At 41.5% G+C, this 22,492-nt stretch overlaps 1 protein-coding gene across 1 annotated transcript in view; it reads left to right on the top strand.

Moving 5' to 3' along the window:
- The first annotated feature begins 4,231 nt into the window (after positions 1-4,231).
- Positions 4,232-22,492, top strand: part of LOC116826261 (galanin receptor type 1-like) — a 40,917-nt gene continuing 22,656 nt past the window's right edge. Inside the window, exons 1-2 of the mRNA XM_032782897.2 lie at positions 4,232-4,933; positions 6,696-6,761. Coding sequence (XP_032638788.1) covers positions 4,232-4,933; positions 6,696-6,761 — 768 coding nt within the window. The remainder of the gene's footprint in view (positions 4,934-6,695; positions 6,762-22,492) is intronic.

Raw genomic sequence — 22,492 nt, 5'->3', positions numbered from 1 at the left:
TAAAGTAATTATTTGCAATGGCAACTAATGCAATATTAATTGCACTAAGTGGATTTTAGAACAAACAGCTACAATTTACAAAATCATTAGACCTTCCAGCTACTCATGGCAAATCAGACGTTGCATCTCATCCTGCTGTTAATATTTTCCAGTAAAGAAAAATGACGTATCCTGTGATCCCTTGCTCCAGATTCTACAGACATGGCTATGATTCACTGTTCAGAAATTTTATTTCAAATGCACTTTAACATCTTAAAAACTCACAAGCCTTAGCGAGGCACCATATGTCACGCAGTCCCTGGGCGATGCTCTGGAATTGCTCCCCACCAAGCCAGAGAGTCCTGTACCCCCACTTCGCTTCGCAGTCAGATGTGACTCTTAGCCAGCCAGTAAAACAGAGGTTTATTAGATGACAGGAACAAGCTCTAAAACAGAGTTTGTAGGTACAGAGAATGGGACCCCTCAGCCGGGTCCACTCAGGGGCCCAGCGAGGCAGACCACTCCGTCTGCACTCACTCTTCGACCCCAGCCAGCTCCCAACTGAAACCCCCTCCAGCCCCTCCTTTCTGGCCTTTGTCTCTTTCCTGGGCCAGAAGGTCACCTGATCTCTCTGTTTACCTTTAGACATCCCCTTGCAAGGGGGGGAAGGGCCCCAGCCATTTGTTCTAGGATACAAAGTATCAGCAATTTATGCACACTGGAGACTTAAGAAATGCATAGGGGAAACTGAGGCACCCACACATTATTCAGAGGAAACATTAAGAACAGTCCCACTTCGTCACACCAGTATAGCGGTAAAGGAACCAAACAAGAACCAAGACACTTGGGTTCTACTCCTGATTCTGCTACTGAATGGCTGTGACTTGAGGCAAGTCACTTCAGCTCTGTGCCTCAGTTTTCCCACCCTCTGTTTAAATTGTAAGGTCTTGAGGGTAGAGAATTTCTCACTGTTTATAAAGTATTCATCACAATGGGGTCCTGATCTCATCTGGAGTCATTAGATGCCATTGTAATACAATAATCTCTGGATGCTTGTAATAACCAGGCTGCTCAAACATGAGGTAGGGGAGATATCAAGGGAGACCCTTACAAAAATTAGCTTAACTATAACTCACTAATTTGACTTTTTGCATAAACTGACCAGCCAGACATAGTCACGATGTTATCTACCTTGATTCTGTGTCATGCTTAAACATGATAAAGTTTCTTACCAAAGACACAGTGAAGTAGTATCCTGAGCCACCCAGCAAAACTGGTTTGGACCAGGTAGGATCAAAAGCCTGGGAGCACAGAAGAACTTAACAACAATACCAGGGTTTAAAAAGGGGGTCTCTCAAGAGAAGGGGGATTGTTGTTTGGGGGAACCAGACCTAGAAATAGAACCCTGTTGGGAGTGTCTAAAGAAATTCAGCCTCTCTAATACACAGACCTTTAGGTAACATAGACATGTGTAGCCTTTTCTTGTCTTTAAAGCATCTTTATCCAAAAGCTTTGTTCCTACTGCGAAAACAAACAAGTCTTTTTTTTTAAGATAGCTGTCTGATCTCCATGTACCACTGGTCCAACTCCCAGAGGGGAGAATCGCAGGGAGAATCCAAACTCAGTTGGACCTCCGGGGTAAGAACTGTGGATGCCCCCGGACCAGTCTAGAAGTGGGAAATTGCAAAATTCCATTAAGGTGGGCCTTATGCCTTTACGTAATACCTGAGGAAGTGCACTCAAGCCTGAACGAGGTGCAGTTACCCCTGTGACTGTGACAGATGGGATGAAATCAAACAAAAAAACTGAGGAATTATTAGAAAAATATCCTAACAAAATCTGCTTTTATTCTGAAGAGAAGCAGAAAGCCTAGCTCTTGGTTGATTTAAAATTAGAATGGACAAAGCCTTAAAATACAAAGGGAGCAATGCAATGGACTAGACTACAGGACAAGTAACTTGAGGTTTTTCCATGTCTGATTTACGCACCTTTAAAACATCCCTTGTATCAGGTATCTAGCTAATAGGAAATGATTGCAAGGTTTAAATCTGCTGAGCTGAAGACCCTTCATCCTAAAACAAACATCAGTTGCTTTAGCACCCACTTAAAATTTCTCTTGTACAATAAATGCTAGTATTAGCATCAACCATATTTTAGAATAAAGGAATTATTTACTCTATTATAGTGCTGGTAATGAACACACTCCTGTACTGATTGCTCAGAAAAGCAGTGTAGGATGGGGTCCTTCCTGTTGAAATTCAAGATTTTTTACACACTTATAGAAATCAATAAATGGAAAAAACTGTACCACTTAAATTAAATACAACCACTTTTTGAAGCGTTTCATTCACATAGTTGAACTGCCTCATAGCTGCTCAGGCATTTGCCTCTCATCATATATACACTTGAGAATAAACTACTTCTCAACTCTCTGTAATCTGCTCTACTGATTCTAACAGTGTGCCCCAGAAGATAGCAGGACTATGCCATGGGCTGCCACTGTCAGTTAATCCTTCAGTGCAGTGGCATTTTGCAAAACTCGGTATCTGCTTCTCTGGCACAGATTCTCCTTTGAGGGAAACACATACTAATCATTGTTGTATTAACCAGGCAAGGTACTAACAAACTTCAACAGGACTTTATTTTTAAAGTGGAAACCTTTTTACCAAGCTCCTGCTGCACCCTCTGTAATTCTCACTCTGCCTCCTCAACTCCACCCCTGGCCTTCCTGTTTCCTGTCCTTTCAGACTTCCAACAGCCAATGCTCCCCATTCTAATAATTACAAGCAACATCTAAACACCACAATCATGGACTCTTCCCATTGTATTAAGCATAAGGAACAGGTTTCCCTGGTTCTGAATAATACCAATTAAACGTCATTGGGAACTTAATTCCTTATTGACCCAAAAAGGGAAGGTGACACTGGCATGTCAGTGTGGGGGCACCAGGTTTCCCAATATGAGCTCAGTATCTCATTAGAGACAAGCCAGCAAAGCAAGCCAATTCTAAACTGCAACAGTTCACGCTCCTGGAAACTAAGGGACCCCCATCCTTCTCCCAGTGAAATCAAGTTGCCATTAACTCCAGCAGGAACCTGTTGTGCCGGCATGTCTGTGTTGCATTGTGCAGGAGATCTTGTATGTACTATCCATGGGGTGCAGGTAAAGTTGGATCCTACTGGACAGAGCAAAAATTTTAACCACAAATTCCACTGCCTATGTGGAGAACCAGAATTTGGTCCACCAAACAAAAGGTGCTCCATGCTTCCAGCTACCAGATTTTTGTGACCCTGTTGCACTGAGGTCTGAATGTGTTTGCACTAGGAGCAGTTATACCTGTGCTCTATTTAAGCATTAGAATTTTGTGAGCATCCAAGAACTGTCAGAAGCCAGCTGCTCATTCCGGGTTTTTGCTGCACACGTGGATGCAGCAAGGTCCGGATATTTTGTGCACTGGTATCAGGTAATTCCCGTCCGTTTTGATAGTACAATTTGAGAGCGGGTGTGTGTCTGTGGAGGGGGTGGAAATACCGGGCAGAATCCAGGTTTTACAGCTATAAAATCCTGCTCTTACCTCTTTCCCTGTCCTTGCAACAGGTGCTCCCCAGCTCTGCTCCTTGAGAGAGCCATGCAGACTTTCCCTGCGCAACTGCAGTTTGATCAGCCTCTTTAAATCAGAACTCATTTTTGCGGTCCTCCCCCTTCCTCACGAGCATGCCTGCTGGGGTGGAGGAGATCGGGGCTTCTCCTCTAAAGGAATCAGGTCCCGGACAGCTCCCCTGTTAACTTAGCTCCCTTGCTGTGAGCGCAGCTGGGGACGGGAGCGGGGCGGCAGCGGCTCTGTGGAGAAGAGTGGGTGGAGAGGGGAGGAGGAGTGGAGCAGAGAAGCTGGAGCAGAGCGGATTGCACTCAAAGCTCCCAGTGCATCCGCAGCCCCTCTGGCATGTACTCCATCCTCTAGTCCCTCTGCCTCTGGCACATCACCGCCAGCTGCTGCAGCTGAGGCCCCTGCACTGTCAACAGCAACCAGGAGCTAGGTCAGAGCCTGAACCGAGCCCCAGAGAAGAAGCCCCCAGGAGCCCAAACGCTGCAACTGAGGAAAGCCTCCAGGCAGACACCCCTGGAGGAGGGAGCTCTTTGAAGCAGGGCCACTGAGCACCAAATAACTCAGACTGCCACTGTGGGCACCAGGAGTGGTCCCTAGCAGGCACCCCGGCGGATCCAGTCTCTCCCCTGTACCTACCCTGGCTCCATGGAGGAGGAGGCGGCTGTACTGCCTCCCAGGGCTAACAGCACTGAGTGTAGCATGGGGGCTAACTGGACAGGCTCCCCAATGTGTTGGCTGCAAGTGTCTGGCGGTGGCCCAGAGGTAGTGATTGTGCCTGTGGTCTTCGGGCTGATCTTCCTGCTGGGCGTGGTGGGGAACACGCTGGTGTTAGTGGTACTGGGGCGAATCCGATCTGGGGGACGCCCTTCACGCAGCACCACCAACATCTTCATCCTCAACTTGAGCATCGCTGATTTCTCATTCCTGCTCTTCTGCATCCCCTTCCAAGCCACCATCTACTCCCTGCCAGAGTGGGTCTTCGGCGCCTTCTTCTGCAAGTGGGTTCATTACTTGGCCATGGCCACCATGCTTGTCAGCATCTTCACTCTGGTGGCTATGTCTGTGGACAGATACATCGCCGTGGTGCATGCCAAGCGCTCGCCCTGCATCCGCAGCAAACGCAATGCCTCCCTGGGTGTGGGCATCATCTGGCTGCTGTCGCTGCTCATTGCCATCCCCGTGGCCCAGCACCAGGCCCTCATGAGTGGCCACCATCAAGCACCCAACAGTTCCTTCTGCTGGGAGCAGTGGGCTGATGATTCAGCTGCCAAGCAAGCCTACAAGGTGACCATCCTGGTGGTGGGGTACCTGCTGCCTTTGGTACTCATTACCTGCTGCTATGCCAAGGTGAGTGAAAGGAGAGGAGGGGGAGGTGGGTGGCGGTCTTATAAGGGATTCCAAAATTACCAGTTTCCCTTACTTCCGACACCAAGACTAAGGATCAATCCATCCACCCCATATTCCCAACAGATGGAAATAACGCCCATCTCTCCTTGTTCCTTTCCTAAAGCTGAGGATACCAATTCTACACCAGGTTTGGAGGGGGTGAAAAGAGGGGAGTGGGCAAAATTGGGGTAACATAACAGATCTCCCAATATTTATTTGCCTATTCCCTCCCCAGGATTGATGGGTGGGAGGATTGTTCCAATCCCCTTCTCCAGGCTTGATGGAGACTCATCTCTTACCAGCCACCCCAACTCCAATGCTGATTCTTGTAGCTTTACAATCATTTTCCTACTTTTGTACAATGTTCCTCCCTGTGTTGCTGGGTGAGACCCTCAAGAAAAGGGACTTTTTCTCAGACCATTAAGCTACAGTATTAGGTAACGCTTCCAAGAAAAGCGACTTAAGTTGATGTCCCTTTAAGATTAACTGAATATTTTACCAGCATAACAAATCTTCTTTTAAAATGCTTGACAGTTCAGTAACAGGATTTACATTAGAAAGAGGCACTTAACTCTTCTACTGTGTTATACTGAAATCTCTAATCTCTGTCCCTAATATACAAACATCTTTCAATAAAGTGCTTCGCTTCCCCTATGGTAGCTTAAATTGATGCTGGTTTTTTTCCAGTTCATTGCTTATGGTGTGTGTACTGGCAAATGGCATGTGAAAGACATTTAATAGATGGATTTTCTTATAAATAATTGATTTAGGTACGTTAGTCTCCTGGCTCCAATAGCCAGAGTATAATAATTGCCTGGTTACAGCATTGCTATAATTGTGTTTTAAAAGGTTAATTTAAATTCTGTTAGAGCACTGAATGGAAATGATCTTCTTAATAGTTTGTTGTTTTGTTTTGTTTTTTAATAGTCCTACATCTCTTTGAAGTCAGAACCTACAGGTATGTCTACGCTTAAAATGCTGCAGCTGCAGTAGCACTTCAGTGTAGACTCTACCTACGCCAGCGAGAGGGGTTCTCCCCTCGGTGTAGGTGATCCAGCTATCCAAGAAACAATAGCTAGGACAATGGATGAATTCTTCCATCGACCTAGCACTGTCTGCCTGGGGACTTAAATTGGCTTAACAACGCAGTTCAGGAGTGTGGATTTTTCACACCCCTGAAACTGACCTTATTTTCTAGTGTAGACCAGACCTAAATAAGTAACTTTAAATTCAAATTACCACTTCAGAGTGCCCAGTTAACAGTTATGCAGAAGTGCCCTATACTGACTGGATACATAACTGACCGTGGGGTACTGACCATGTTACATCTTGATGGGAGGTATAAACATAGTTGAGTTAACCTGATCCAAAGTCCATCAAAGCTGATGGAAACACTGCCATGAACTTCAGCAAGCTTTGGATCAGGTTGTTTAGGTATAATGAGCAACTCCTTGTCCAAACTTAGCTTTTTTCCATAAATTTCCTCAGGAAACAAGCTTTTAGAAGAAACAGTAAGGGTTAAAATCTGGAGTTGAAAATTTCAAAATGTATTTAATAAAGCACTGAAGTAGACTTCTGTTGAAATCTAACATCTTTACAAATCAGTTCTTTTCATTCTTAAATGTTTCTAAAAGCTGCAAGTCCATTTACAAACACACACAGCATGTAATAGCATTTGTGCATGTGGTATCTACTGCTGAATAGTTTATTGTTACTTTTTTAGGTTTTGTATCATCTTCATAAAAAAGTGAAGAACATTTCCAAGAAGTCGGAGAGATCAAAGAAAAAGGTAAAATAAAAACACTTCCTTAAGTTTGTGGAAGCAATTAATTATAAACTTTACTTCTATCATACCCTGAATACAGTGTAATACGTAGGACAGATCTTTAAACTGACTAATGGCTCTATATGCTATACCTGTGATTAGACTGGGGCAGTCCAGGAGCACAGGTGAGAATAGACTGGAAGGGGCAGGAGCAGAGAAGATCAGAGCTCCACCCACCAGAGTGACACTGTCAGCATTTCTGTAGGTGAATGGGAGGCTCAGCCACCTCACTGCTGGGCTATAGGTAGTAGCAGGAGTCAAGCTCTCTTTATTTGCTGGGAAGCTGAAAGGAGAAATGAATGGGGGGGGAGGCACATCCTCCCCTTGGGTCCCTGGAGAGGACTGCAAGGAGCAGCAGAGTTACAACTCTAACAGGACTCTTCCCTCTCTTTCCTTCTGAATTCACTGGTGCTGCAGGCTTCATTCTCCTGTCAGAAAGCTGAGGATGGAGTGGCTGGGCAATCCATTCTGCTTGGAGGAGCATTCCCGTATTGATAATTATATTAAGTATGAAAGCAGCAGAGAATCCTGTGGCACCTTATAGACTAACAGAGGTTTTGGAGCGTGAGCTTTCGTGGGTGAATACCCACTTCGTCAGACGCACCCACGAAAGCTCACGCTCCAAAACCTCTGTTAGTCTATAAGGTGCCACAGGATTCTCTGCTGCTTTCACAGATCCAGACTAACACGGCTACCCCTCTGATATATTAAGTATAATCCCCTACAGGATATATCCCCAAAAACTAGGTGGGAGGCCTTAACATCAGAATAAGGGGACACATTATCTCATAAGAAAAAAGGACATAAGCAAAACCAGATAGACTTTTAGGAGCAAATTTATAGTTTGCAGAAGCAATATTATTTGACTAATAATGCAGATTTATTCCAAGAGATGAAGAATTCAAAAAAAATGTATTTAGAAGCACTGACAACAGGGAAGAAAAAGAGACAGCTCTCTTATTTGCCAACCAAAGGCTTTATGAATAAGGGAACAAATCTGGGAGATTACTAATCAGATTGGTTTCCAACGGAAGATCCAGAACAGCCTTAAGGACAAAAAATGGAATACTCCAAGAAACAAGGGTTATTAACAAAGTGCTAATGGAATATTCCCAAGAGAGAAATACTAGCAAATATGCAAACATGGAAGAACTGGGAGCATGTATTGCAGAATTTTAAAATGCCCAGAATAACACATAATGAAAGAGTAGTACTACATGACCCAACAACACAGGAAGAAATAAAGATGGGGGGGGTGGAAATCAGGGGAGAAATTGATTCACACTGAATTCTATAAAATGTTTATAACACAGGTAACTCCATTGTTAGCAAATGTATTTCAGTCTTCCTGGGCGACAGAGTGCTTACCAAAGACTTTCTATCAAGCACATATAGTTTTGATAGCTAAACAAAATAAGAAGTTATCAGATCAAGCATTTTACAGGCCCATTTCTTTAAACATAGGTAGTACTATTTTAACTAAAATATTAGCATCCAGATTAGAGACAATAATGCCTAAATTAGTACACCAAAGCAAGACTGCCTTTATAAAAAAGGAATAAGCCCCTTAAATAACATAGAAAATTCCTATATGTGATATAGCATTTCAAGAGTGCTAATAAAGATGCCTGCATTCTAACTATGGATGCAGAAAAGGCTTTTATCTTGGTAGAACACCCTTTTTTGTTCCGAAATATGGTTTTGGCGAACACTTTCAGAAGTGGATTGAAATCTACAAAAATCCTGTAGCATGTGTTTGGGGAAATATCAAACAGGCTGCACTGATACCATTCTACAGAGAAACAAGACAAAGGTATCCCTTATCACTCTGCATTGAAGACATTCAGGCAATCAGTGTTCTGGGAACAGAAAACAAAATTTCATTATGCTGATGACCTTATGCTTTTTATATGAGATATAAATAAAAGTTGGCTAGTATCACAAGAAATAATCAAAGCTTTTGGTTAGGAATCAGTATACAGACTAAGCTACTCCAGATCAGATACTATTCCTGGGCTTCAGAAGATACCCAATAAATGATAAATCTCCACAGAAAAGTAGTGGGTGATACATTAATGACTAAATATGTAATTTTAATCACCTTAAGTGGAGTGCAGGGGGTATTAAATCAAATATTGAGTCGTTAATGAAAATTATTTAAAAAGACCTAGAAAGGTAGGCATTACCATTGACTTTGACGGGTAGAACTCTGTATTTTAAATGAATATCCTGCCCAGGGTCTTATCTCTTTTTTCCCCTTGGTTCCCTTTACACATCCCAAAAATTTAGTCAGGAAATTTAAAAAAATACCTTTTCAAAGATTCCTGTGGTCCAACTGGAAACCAAGAATCAAAACAGACTGGCTGAAATGTCCTTGGTGCTACCAGACTTCAAGAGATATTATAGCACACATTAGACTGATACAGGAAGGGATTTCACAGAGAAAATCCACCACGAATACAGATGGAACAGAAAATGGCAAAAGCCAATCTCACACAATTGTGTGCTGGACTCTTATCCCAAAATTCTAGCACCAATGAAATATCACTCACTGCTTAAAAGTGCACTGACTAATTGGGCATATGTAAGGCACTTGACCAAACAAAAATACCGAAAATAAAATATAGAGCTTTCAAAGCCACATTGAATAAGGAAAATTTTAGATTTTGGGGCAAATATCCCTATAATAAGTGAAAGGATTTCTTTATAGATGGGCAACCCTTAAAACAAACAGATGTTGCTGATATATTTTTTGAAAAAAGAATGTGCAGTCTGAATGTGCTTACACAGAGTGTTTACTTTATTAAACATTTTTAGAGAAGAAAGGAATCAACAAAATTATCTGGATTAGAAATAAATTTATATACAAGCTTGAAGTCTCAGCAATCAAGATTATGTCTACACCAGGGTTTTCTCAACCTTTGAGTCATGCCCCACCTTAGCTTTTTTTTTTCTTTTTTTTTTAAATGTAGAGTCCCTCCCTTATAATAGAGAGAAGAATATTGCTACCTGGTTTTGCTAGTGCATTTGTTCAGGAGATAATGGGGAAAATATTCAAAATGCAAGTCAAACAGTTCTATAAAAGCACCATTTACCTGAATTAGTGCTGCCAATGTCAGTCAGTGAGAGATCTGAGTGTGTGGCATTGCAACCTGACGCTTGGTCCTCCCACACTTTTACTACAATTACTAAATTATTAGAAGGCTCACCTGGGCCCCCCTAGTTTGATGCACCTCTGGTAGAGAACTTCTGGTCTGGAAGAATATATACAGAATTATGTTTTTAAAGGACAAACAGCATAAACTACAAAGTAATGGAGTGCAGACTGTAGAAATGAAATAGCAAAAGAATGGAATGAGATAATACTGATGGTTCTAATGCTAATCACATAGTAGCAAGTTCAGTATTTTTTAGTTTACAGAACCTATGTTTCTCCATCTCTGTATAATCAAATAAATAATATTTCCACAGATAGCTGTATGAAATGCAAAGCAGCCAGGCAGTCTTTCATACATTTATGTGATTGCTAGATGGGGAAGAAATTTGGAAAACCATCCTAAAACAAATTAATGAATGAATTAGAAATAGAATGCAAACAGGACTTAAAGATAAGTGTATTGGAAGTTAGCCTATTAAAAAGATTCAACACAGGAATAAGGAAGTTACTCCAATTCTTGCTGTTTATAGCAACAAAAAAATAAATACAAATGGCAATCTTTAATTTGTAGACCAAGGCAATGATTCTTACTATAGATCACTGGAAAGAATTATTAACAGAATATCTTCTAATGGACTACAACAAATTTTGTGAGAACAGTGCCAGATAAATTCACCAAAAATGGATAAAAAATAATAGTATATTTTGCACAGGACCACAATACAATTGAGATCCTGAAATCATGGAGATGCTTTGACATAGACACAGTTATCCTGTACTTACAAGACAGTCAAGAAGAATATACATAGGAGATAATAATTGAATTACATCCCTTGACCTCCTTTCATTCTTGTTTCTTGAGACTTTCTCAGTCCATCCTATCACTCAGAAAACATTCAGCTTTCCCCCAAAAAACAAAGTTAATGGTTACATATACAAATATACCATGTTACAGATGGGTTTAAATGATTTTGGGGAAAAAAGGAAGTGTTAAAGATATAACAAGATATGGTCAATATACAATATGTTCCTTAACACTCTTAATTCTGTGTTAAGATGTGCACCTATATGGGGCAACACAATGTAATTGTAATGTCTTATCGCTAATGACCCAAAATATCAAAGTCTTATACCACCCTACCCCCGCCCCCCAAAAGGCCTGTTAGACTGACCTTTGAGTTCTTCGTACTGTAGGGTTTTGTGAAATTCATTACCTTTGCCTGCCTAGGTACAGGGGGTATATCCAAATTACAGGTAGCAGCAGGGTTTGAATGGGTGCTTCAAGTGAAATATTTTTGTCTTTTTGTGTTAGCAGAAGTATTTCAATACATGTAAGATCTGTGTGTAAGAACATCCAAATATCCCCTTTACTTTTGGTCTTGCACTTTGGTTTTAAATACAAATACATGGTTTCAAAAGTTGGTTGGCACTTTCATCCATCTGCCAACCAAATTTGTCAAGATTATCCCTGCTTAAATTGTCTGTAGTAATAAATTAGATTGCTTGTCCTTACTGCAGAGAATATTAAACCTGGATTTTTCATTCTAGTGTTATAAAATGTTCCTTCATAAGAAGAAATCCATATTTAACTGAGCTATGGCTTGTATGGATGGTATTCAATGGCAAAAAACAGTGGTGTAGGATCAGATCCAGGGTGCAGGATCAGATCTACTTGATATAAAGTTTGTAACTTTTAAAATGAATCAGATTTATTCTATTGCATCTATCAATGCCTAGATAAACTTAATTTAAACACAGGAGTAAATGGGAGAAACTCTTCTAGCTGGTGCTGGTACTAGCAGTTCATATCTACTGTGTCAGTCACTGGAGATCATATATTGGTAAAGTGAGTACACTATACCCTGATGAGGAGCATGAAATGAGGTGGTATTGGATTGGCAGCAGATGAAAAGTACTGATCCCTTGATTTGCCCCACTTAGCAGGTAGGCTGTGTATATTGGACCAGATCTAGTTTCTGGGTAACTTTCAAAATCAGTGCTAGGCTGGAGTATATTGTCTTGGTTCTATTTGCATATGACCAAAGTCTGGACCATTGTAGCAAATCTGGAATCTGATCAAATGTTGATGCAGAAATGAAAAATACTAAAACATGTAGGGCCACCAGATGCTCAGCTAATTCTGGTTTGTAAACTGCTGCTGCAAACATTCTTCTCAAAATTCTCAGAAATCTAATCCGAAGAAATTAACATATGTATTTTCCATTGTTAATTAATAGTTTAGGGGCACAGAGATTGTTATATGAAAGCAGGGCACTAACACACACCTCAGATTGCATCTGTGACCAGTGCAGATGCTTCCAAAGGCATAAACTTCCATAGCACACTTAAGTATGCAATGCAATAACTTCTTCCTCACCCTCACTGGCACTTATTTCACAATTAATCCTTTAAAGCACAAGGATTAATATCTTTGTAATTTTATCCTATACTAACTAGTCCAGATGCTGTTCTTATTCTTGTAGGTGTCTAGCCCTATTCATTTTTCAAAAAATTCACTGAACCCATGAAACTCCAAATTACTGAAAAGCGAATTAATTCACTATAGTTCTACTGAGTTAGTTATTGTTATAATCAGTTTACTTCCACCTCTGTCCATTCATCATACTCATAGTTTTCTTTCAACTTCTGATTTGTGCAGTATTTTATTTCAAACATTTGCAACTGTTTTCAGAGAAATAAAGGTTTGGGGAGTAACTACATTAAGGACTAACTTCAGATCCCAGTCATAGCACTATAATTATGGTAAAATTTTCAGATTTATAACTCAGACTTACTTTATAAACTTCCCCTCCCTTGAACAATTTAGCCATTTCTACCCATGTAAGGAGTTTTATGTTGGTATGACCAGGGGCAGCTCTAGGGATTTTGCCGCCCCAAGCATGGCAGGCAGGCTGCCTCTGGCGGTTTGCCTGCAGAGGGTCCGCTGGTCCCGCAGCTTCAGCGGACATGCTGCAGGCATGCCTGTGGGAGGTCCACGGAAGCTGCGGGACCAGCGGACCCTCTGCAGGCAAACCGACAGAGACAGCCTGCCTGCCGCCCTTGCAGCACCGGCAGAGCGCCCCCTGTGGCTTGCCGCCCAAAGCACGCGCTTGGCATGCTGGGGCCTGGAGCCGCCCCTGAGTATGACTCCATTAACATCAGTGACTCTAAACTAGTGTGAAATCAGAACTCTGCCCTTGGACTGTTTTTATACTGGAATGGGAGACCTAAGAACCTAGAAAAGTTGCATTGGTGGCATTCCTCCCTCTGAGTAGGAACTGAACCAATGCACTGGTATGGCTATAGGGGCAATTTGCTACCTAAAAATGCCCACTTTTTCATGAAACTAAAATTGAGATCCTGTTTACCAGGGTCACTAAAGAGCACATGGCACTCAGCCAAAGAAGCGTTAAAAGTGTATGTCGTGGCCAAAAGCCCATTCGGACAGCAACATGCTGTTTGTCACTAAAATATCCCAGCCATTTCAATTGAATAGCTTCCTGCCCCAAACTGTCTAACCCATTAGGTGATTGCAGTGCAGTGCTGTGGATTTCTCTGTATTATGTGCACTAAGTTAAATACTCCGGGATTCATTAGCCTGAAAGTTGCTTTTGATGTTATGAATACAGCAATCATATTTAAGAGTCTCAGGCAACAAAAATCAGGCAATTCAGAGGCAAGACTGAACCATTGTTCAGTCTGCACTTACTACATAATATTCCAGTGTGTGTAGCAGAGTATACGGAATTATTCTGTACAGTGATTCTGGAGCTAATCTAAAGTGCACTATCTACACCATTTTTGGATCCGTGTGTGCTCCCAGTAGTAGTTATTACTTTATTGATCTTACCTAACCCTGCCTCAGATGAATCTCTGCTAAAATGTTCACCCATGCTTAAATATTTATCCATGCGTATCTCAGCTACTCTGTCCGTGGAATTGCCCACCTACAGGAGACAGGACCAGATCCATAACTTTATGAGGAGCTCACTGGAACTCAATGATTTTGTTACCTATTTTGAATAACTCAAGGCATTTCACTGTAAGTTATACAACAGGGGTTGGCAACCTTTCAGAAGTGATGTGCTGAGTCTTCATTTATTCACTCTAATTTAAGGTTTCGTGTGCCAGTCATACATTTTAATGTTTTAGCAGGTCTCTTTCTATAAGTCTATAATATATAACTAAACTATTGTTGTATGTAAAGTAAATAAGGTTTTTAAAATGTTTAAGAAGCTTAATTTAAAATTAAATTAAAATGCACAGCCCTCTGGACCTCTGACCAGGACCCGGGCAGTGTGAGTACCACTGTGTTCGGCATGCGTGCCATAGGTTGCCTACTCCTGTTATAGAAGATGCTAAGAAAATCAAATTAGGGTATTTTACCAAGATGTTCCTCCGTCTCTTTGTACTTCTAGTACTTTCCACCACAATATTCTCTCTATAGCTGGTAATACAGGCATTATTGTCCAATTTATTAGCTCACTACAAGTTACTGTTATCAGAATAGAGACTATAACCTAAGCTAAAGTGCTGCAGCTATAGCAGTGAATACTGTGGCAGTATTAGAATCAAGCAAAAGCAGTTCTCCAAACATCTGTTTAAATTGTTGGCAATAGGAAGCATTTTCTGTTTTAAAAAAACCTTCACATTTATCTCTTTCAGGCTTTGTAAGCTTCATATTTTACTTGGTTTCATATACTTGTGTTTCATATTCTGGTGTGGGTTCAAAGAGGCTCTCGCCTGCTCAGCTGGGACTTGTCAAGTACAATCAGTGAGGTGTAGAGAAGCCAGTGAAAAGAATGACACTGCTTTCCAGCAGTGGCACCATCTAGCCCCTTTCTGGGGGAAAGTCGACAGGTTCAGAAGAGCATGTGGTTCAGATAGAGACATCCCTTAGGGGAGGATCTATTAATGGAGATTCTCTATGTCCTAGTAAGAAGGAGATGATGGAAGAAGATAAAATATGCTTAGGATCTGATGAGAAACAGTCAAATGAAAGGTTTCAGAGTAGCAGCCATGTTAGTCTATATCCGCAAAAAGAACAGGAGTACTTGTGGCACCTTAGAGACTAACAAATTTATTTCAGCATAAACTTTCGTGGGCTAAAGCCCACTTCTCCGGATGTATAGAATGGAACACACAGACAGAAGATATGTATAAATATCTGTATGTATAAATATCTTCTGTCTGCATGTTCCATTCTATGCATCTGAAGAAGTGAGCTGTAGCCCACGAAAGCTAATGCTCAAATAAATTTGTTAGTCTCTAAGGTGCCACAAGTACTCCTGTTCTTTTAGTCAAATGAAAGAGTCCCATTTAGTTAAATCATATAATGGCAGACAGCTAAAAAGTGACATGCTTATATACAAATGCTAGAAGTCTAAATAATAAGATGGATGAACTAGAGTGCCTCGTATTAAATGATGATATTGATATAATAGGCATCACAGAAACTTGGTGGAACGAGGATAATCAATGGGACAAAGTAGTACAAGGGTACAAAATATATTGGAAGGACAGAACAGGTCGTGCTGGTGGGGGAGTGGCACTATATGTGAAAGAAAGCATAGAATCAAATAAAGTAAAAATCTTAAATGAACCAAACTGTACCATAGAAACTTTATGGATAGTAATTCCATGCTCTAATAATAAGCATGTAGCAGTAGGGATATATTACCGAACCGGATGTGAATGTCCAGTGGCAGGGGTTGAACATTACAGGGGACACTTCAGAGGTGCTTGAGGACTGGGGCACAACAAGTGTTAACTTGCAAGGCAAAGGAAGGGCTGGCAGATCCCTGAGGAGATTGTTTAGGTGGCTAACAGATTGAAAGTGTCAGGGAGCTGACACCCAGTTAAGCACCAGCAAGTCTCTCTCTCACTATAGTGTGTGTGCGAGGGGAGGAGGGTGGAAACAGTGACACACAGTCCTGGGCACCTTGAGAAAGTGTCAAAAAGTGATCACCCATTTTTATGCTCTTAGTACTTAACATGAAATCAGACTTACTCTTCAATGTGAGTCCAGTCTTGTGGTGTGACACCTTTTACTTGCTCATTTTGCCACTCTTCACTCAGCAAGTGCTCTCACATCTCCCTTCTTTTCTCAAGCAGGATTGGATTGTCATTTTCTTTCCCGGTTTGATTCAGCCATTTCTCTTATCCCCTTATAAGCAGTCTCTACTAGACAATTCTCTCAGGCGTTCTCAATTCCTGCATGTTCTTTCAAAATGTATTTAAAACACGTAGAGTGTCAGCCACTGGCACAGTAGGTATTGCAAAGAACACTTCGCAACAGGCCTTGATAGAAATTGAATTACTTCTTGTAGTTTTTGTTAAACTAGCTTCCCTCTTATATAACTAATTGGTCTGGGAGAGCGTCAAGTGGATTTATTACAAACCTAGTCTTAGCAAAAAAAAAAAAAGCAACAACTCTGAAAAATGAACAGCTTTCACTTTACTATTTTGTTTCAGGCTGTCTGCAAAAAGCCGCTTGCTGCATGTCTGAAAGTCTAAGTATAATTGGAAGCTGCAGAACCTTTAGTTCTATAAAATATGCTTATAATTTCACAGTGATCAAAGCCTAATTGCCCTGATTTATCAAATGTAAAATTAGCATAAAAACATGAACTCTTTGAATGAGGTGACAGTTTTATGTACATATTACTAGACTTGATTTGCATCTTCCGTTAGCACACTGAGATGGAAAACAAAGTGCAGGCATCTTAACTCCATGGTTAGTGGTTCAACCAACACTCTCAACTCCCTTCTGCCTTGCTGCCTCACTACCATAATTTCAGCCAATAGTAGCTAGAATGGTTTTGTTCAATGTTTTTTCCCCCCTTGTCCAGAACCAGCAAAAATAAAATAAAATAAATAATTTTAAAAATGCAACCTTCTCTTTTGATTTTGTGGGAAAACAAAGGGTTGGCTTTGTGAAACTTTACTCATGCAAGTCTCACAAACCTCAGTGAGTCTAGATATGAGTAAGGGCGTCAGGATCAGGCCTAAAACCTTGCAATACTTACTAGGACAAATCTTCACCTGAATCACTGTTTAAAACAAAACTCATTGCTAAGTGTCAAATTCAAATAGTTTACCTAAATAAGATATTTAACACTGTTAATCTTATAAATGTTTTGGACTGTGGATTCCATATGTAATATTCTTTCAGATTAGGAACACACTGAGGGCAGGATACAGCCAACACACCATAAAAGCACACTAAGGAAGATCAGCATAAGGGATGTAAGGCGAGGAGCGGGTGCCGAGGGACACCACTCAGAGCACTGACCAATGGAACTCCAGCAGTTGCTGCCAAGAGCTCAGTGCTAGGTCAGAGACTCCTTTCTAGGCTTTTCAGGGGCATTATCTAGCACCCTGAAAATATCTGCAGCTGTTGGTGACCTAAGTGGAATTTGTGTCCATCATCCCTGAAAAGAAGGCAAGCAGAACAAGGAGAAGAGGCTTATGGGGGATAGCTGCCTCCATCTCTAACAAAGGATCAGCCCCCTGATTTGACTTAAGTTCATGTGCATGAATGTGTGCGAGAGGGGAACGCATCAAAGCTACTCAAAAACTGGGTCCTGTGTTATTAAACTTGGGTCTGTATCCAAACCACCTGAAAGATCAGAAGGGAGTTGAGATTTGGCCTAAGATCTCAGCTGGGCCTCACCAGTCAAATTCAGATCAATATCTAAATGCGGATGGAGCAAATGTACACAAATCAGAATGGGAGAAGGTGTTTGATCTGGGGTAATTTTTAATAGAGACATTAAACAACTGATAAAATGGTTGTTCATAACATGCTGCTTATTTTCTTCAAATAGGCAAGTGAATACTTGACTTTCTTAATTTTTTTTTACACCAACTTGATAAACACCCTTCTTATGTAATATTGGATTTAAGGTGATATCAGTTGTGAAGCACAATAATAGTGCTGGACACTTGTAACAGTGCAGACCAGCCTTTTCCCTCCACTATCACTTAAACAATGCAGATGGTTGTACCAGTATATATCAGTGTCCGTTAGAAAAATTCCGCTTTTCTCTTTAGAAACTTTCTGGCAGAGTCAATATTCCTAAATGTTTGTTGCTCATCCTACATATGCTGCCTCTTTCTGCTCTAGAGATTCTACATCTGCTGTTTTCCACCTTTCCTGAGTTCTTCCTCCATTACTTTGTCATGTGTTCTCCACACACAATGTGGAGTTCCGTGGTTTTCTTGTGTCTGCTCCTTCACTGCTGCTATTTGAATTGATTCTCTTCTTTGACATCTTGCCTATTATGTGCAATCTGCATCACAGCGGAGGAATAGTACCTGATACTCATGCACAGCTGTACCGTGGCAAATGTGCATTAGTTATATAGTTAGGGTTTATTTTTAGATTCATTGAGATCATTTGAAACCTAAAACTGAAAGTGCTGCGTACTTGAGGGCAGCTTTGATGCAAGCCCTTTCTATCTCCAGATTTATGCTTTATTTGCCTCCTTGAAGGGTCTCTGATGTATACTGTTCATAGTGCATTTTTGCCAACTTCTAACATTCAAAAGAGCTAGATTCATTTATTTCAATGTACTAGAGAACTATACATAATATGAAGTACTCTGAATAACAAATGGATCTTTATTGTACAAAGCTTATTCCTCATCCTCGATTCCATTTAGCTTCCAAAATGATTAGTGCATGCTCCCACTCATCAAATCATGAAGTAATTGAGACAAGAGTTTTCAAATGTAATATTTGTGAGCACTCTTTCAATTCACTTTGATGTTCAGGGTGTACAGCTGAAGGCAAACTGTTTACTAGAACACCTTGAATTGAACATACTGAGATTGAGCTGGGTGGGAAGGCCTATGGAAAGCATGCAAATCAGCAAGAGAAATGAAGGTTGAGTGTCCCTATCAGTTATCTACAAGTAGTGAGAGGAAAGGCAAGGTTAAAAACAAAGGGTGAGGAGCAGAAACTATTACTAGGTTTAGCTCTTAAAAAACAAACAAACCCCTACTAAGGTGACCTCACGTTCTCAGAGTGGGCAATGCCTGGATTGGGCGTGCCAGAAAGAGCACTGGGCTTCCCATTCAGAGCTGTAACCTGTCTTCCAGCTGGAGCCAGCAGCAACAAGAGGTTCCTTTTTAACAATTCAACACGAAACCAGCTCGAGCCCCCACCCAGTGGCTTGGGCTTGTGATCCCCTGGGCATCTCTAAGAGGCAGTACTTCCCCTCTCACAAGCACAGAGTCTGAGTGTAGCAAAAAACTTTTAATAAAAGGAGGGAAGTAACTCAGCATTAGTTTGGGAAAACACCGCAAACAGGGTTCATAAACATAAACCATGAGCAAAAGACACACTCCCAAGTAAGTTGTGTAGTGTCCTTTTCCCATCAGGTTCTTAAGTACAGCAACCCAAAAGTCCCTTTAATGTGCCCATCCCTTCTCTGCATCCCACTCACAGTTGCTCTCCTTGGTCAGTGCAGAGCCAGAGTTCTGAGGTGCAGCTGCAGAGTTCACCTCCCACCCTGAGTGAGAGGTAAGGAGGTACCTTACATGCTCTGCTGCTCAGGCACTCACTCACTGCCCCTCTCTGCCAGCCAATCACCACACCTCTCTGCTCTGGCTCTCTCTGCCAGATGCCCTGCTGGCAAATTGCCACACCGCTCCATCAGCCACCGTGCTGGCCGCTCGCTGAGATGTCTTCAGGGCCCACCACTTAACACAGCTATCAGATTTCAGCTCACGGCTGGTGCACACTAGGCAGTCTCTTGCATCGGAGACACTGTGCCACAGCAGGTCTAATACTTAGACCTAGGTATCAGTTATTTCAGCTTTGCGGGGTGTAACAAGACTCTCAGTTGAATCTAAATTAACTCTCTTATTACACAGTGGAGAGAGAAAGGGTCAAGTGGTGCCTATGACCCTTAAGCACCACCAGGTATGAGTACTATCCCCGCCATCTCTCTCTACTCACTGGGCTTTGTAACCCATGTCCCCTGCCTAGCCAATGCCATTTAGTTGAGGTTGAGTGCCTCCATTGGGCTATGCCAAGTACAGTTCTGCTGCCTCAATTCACACAACAAGGATAACAACACTTTATTACTCCTGCCCCAATAACAAGAAGACTGGGGATCTAACACCAGCCACAAGTGATCATTTGGGCAAGCTATCCTATCATGCTGAGCACCTAGACGGGGTGGGTGTGCCTATGCAAACAAGATCAGCTCCTGAAGTCCTCCTCCACAGCTCATCACTAGATGTCAGCGGAGAGCTCATGGACTCTGCTTACATCCTCCCCCAAGCCAAGAATTTGTCATCCTGACAAATCACACTCCATATTATACCAAATTCATTAGTTTCCCCAAAGAGCCTCAGGAAACCCACTATGGCTTTCACAAACTGTGAGCTAAGTGTATTGGTTCTTCACTAGTCACCCCAGGTGCATCATGAATTAACCCGCTTACTGGCCTTATAACCCTGTCCCGCCTACTGAGAGAATGAAACAAACTAAAACTAATTCAGGGAATGCTGCACTGAATTACTACTGACTCTTTACAAAAGCAACGAATGCAATTGGTGCTACCAGAGTACAGAGTACAGAGCCCTGGCCATGAGGGTCCTGCATGATGATTTTGGACATTTAGGAATGGAGTGGGCCCTGAAACTTATTCCTAGTGGGTCCTGTTTGCTCCAGATGAGACATAAAACTGGGCTATTTGGCTATCCTATTTATGGTATTTCTATAGCCCCCATTAGCATAGCAGTCAAGAGCCTCACAATCTTTAACACATTAAACTCACCACAGCCCTGTGAGGTAGAGCAGTGCTACTACTCCTATTTTGCTGATGGGGAACTGAGGCACAGAGAATAAATAACTTGTGTAAGTTCATATAGGAAATAGGGGGCAGAGCAGGGAACTGAACCTAGGTCTCCAAAGTCCCAGGCTAGTTTGCTAACCAGTGGATCATGCCTTCCTCTATTCACATTGTTGAAGAGCAAATACCCATTTTGCATATGTATTTGCAATGATCATGTACCCATGTTAGGTGTACATTTTTGAAAATTATGTCCTTCATAATCAGAACCTTTGGACTACAGATCAGTACTGTAACCTCATCATAGCAAGATGAAAGCTAATGTTAAAAAAATTATGTAGTACACAGGTTAAGAAAAGAGCATCTGTACATCTGGGTATAGTGCTTAGATTATCCACAAATACAAAGTTTATTTTTAAAGTTATAAGATACATATAGTGCATAATCAGCAATAATCCAAATTCAGGTGAATAAATTGAAGAATACAGTTTAGATATTAGCATCCAAATATTCAGGTACATCACTCATGAAAAGTTATACAGAGAGTTGGTTGTAGAAGGCAAATATAGCAATGAGTGAAGATTGTCCCTCAATAATTGAGAATATAGGGTAGGTTTTTCATTTAGAAAATACATTCCCTCAGAAAAGTATTTCAGTTACTTTCCCACTGCGCTTCTCATCAGCACTTCAGCTCATCCCTCCTGGTATTGCTGATGCCAATTGACATGTTCAATGTAGATGTTCCTCAACTACCTGATAGTGTCTGACACCATGACTTGCCACATCAGTCGAACGTAGCACTGACCAATTCTGCATTCTCTCAACACGCCCTCATTACTGGGGTCCCATGTGCCCAGGGCTCTGACAGTCAGCACATGTCTGAATCTGGCAACCCTGAGCTCTCAAGGTTTTGGCCATAGAGGGTATTTCTCCACCTTTCAAGCCTGGGCGTTGCAGAAGACCGGGGTCCTGTTCTCAAAGGCACTGTAACATCCACTGTCATGATCTTCTTCTGGTCCTCATTAGTGATGACAATGTCTGATCACAGATGGCTGTCAGTTCTGGGGATGGCGGGATGGCTCTGACTAGGCGATCTTGGATGGCTAGTCTTTCCCCAAAAGACGAGCAACTTTCTCCACTTCAAGAAACTGTGCAAAGTCCCAGCATGGCCAGGCTTTAGAGCTTTGCAAGGTATCTGCTGTACTATTTTACAAACTCACCCTTAGAATCTAGCTTCAAGAGAGCTTGAGTGTCTCTCTGGGGAAGGGAAAGCAATAAAGAGAGACTTGGAATCCAGTTAAGAAAAGCTGTTTTATGTTCGTAAGTACAGTCGTACCAGAGGACACTGGTATTATCCTTTCAAAGTAATAGCAAGTTTGGATAATACCATGTTGTTGTGTATGGTATGTATAGGAACTCCCCCATTTACACAATTCTTTGTGTAAATGAAGCAGCTCCACTTTATTATTTCCATTTATCTAACTGGATTTAGTATTTTGTTTAAACTGGTCACCAGAGCTGTAAATGCTCTACACATCTTACTGCTATTAAATCTACATTTTTCTTCATCAGTTTTAATTAGATTCCTTTCACAAGAGTCTAGATTGACATTGTTCAAATATTTATCTCCAATTATCCATCCACCAAAACAAGTTCTTTGGGAATTCACTTTATTTGCCTGACTATAATTGAAGGACTGCTCTCGAATTCAAGACAGTTGTCAGGTTATGA

The sequence above is a fragment of the Chelonoidis abingdonii genome, chromosome 19, assembly GCF_003597395.2.
Source record: "Chelonoidis abingdonii isolate Lonesome George chromosome 19, CheloAbing_2.0, whole genome shotgun sequence".
Taxonomy (NCBI): Eukaryota; Metazoa; Chordata; order Testudines; family Testudinidae; genus Chelonoidis; species Chelonoidis abingdonii.
Note: the sequence above shows the minus strand (reverse complement) of the source record. Positions and strands in the feature narration are given on the sequence as shown.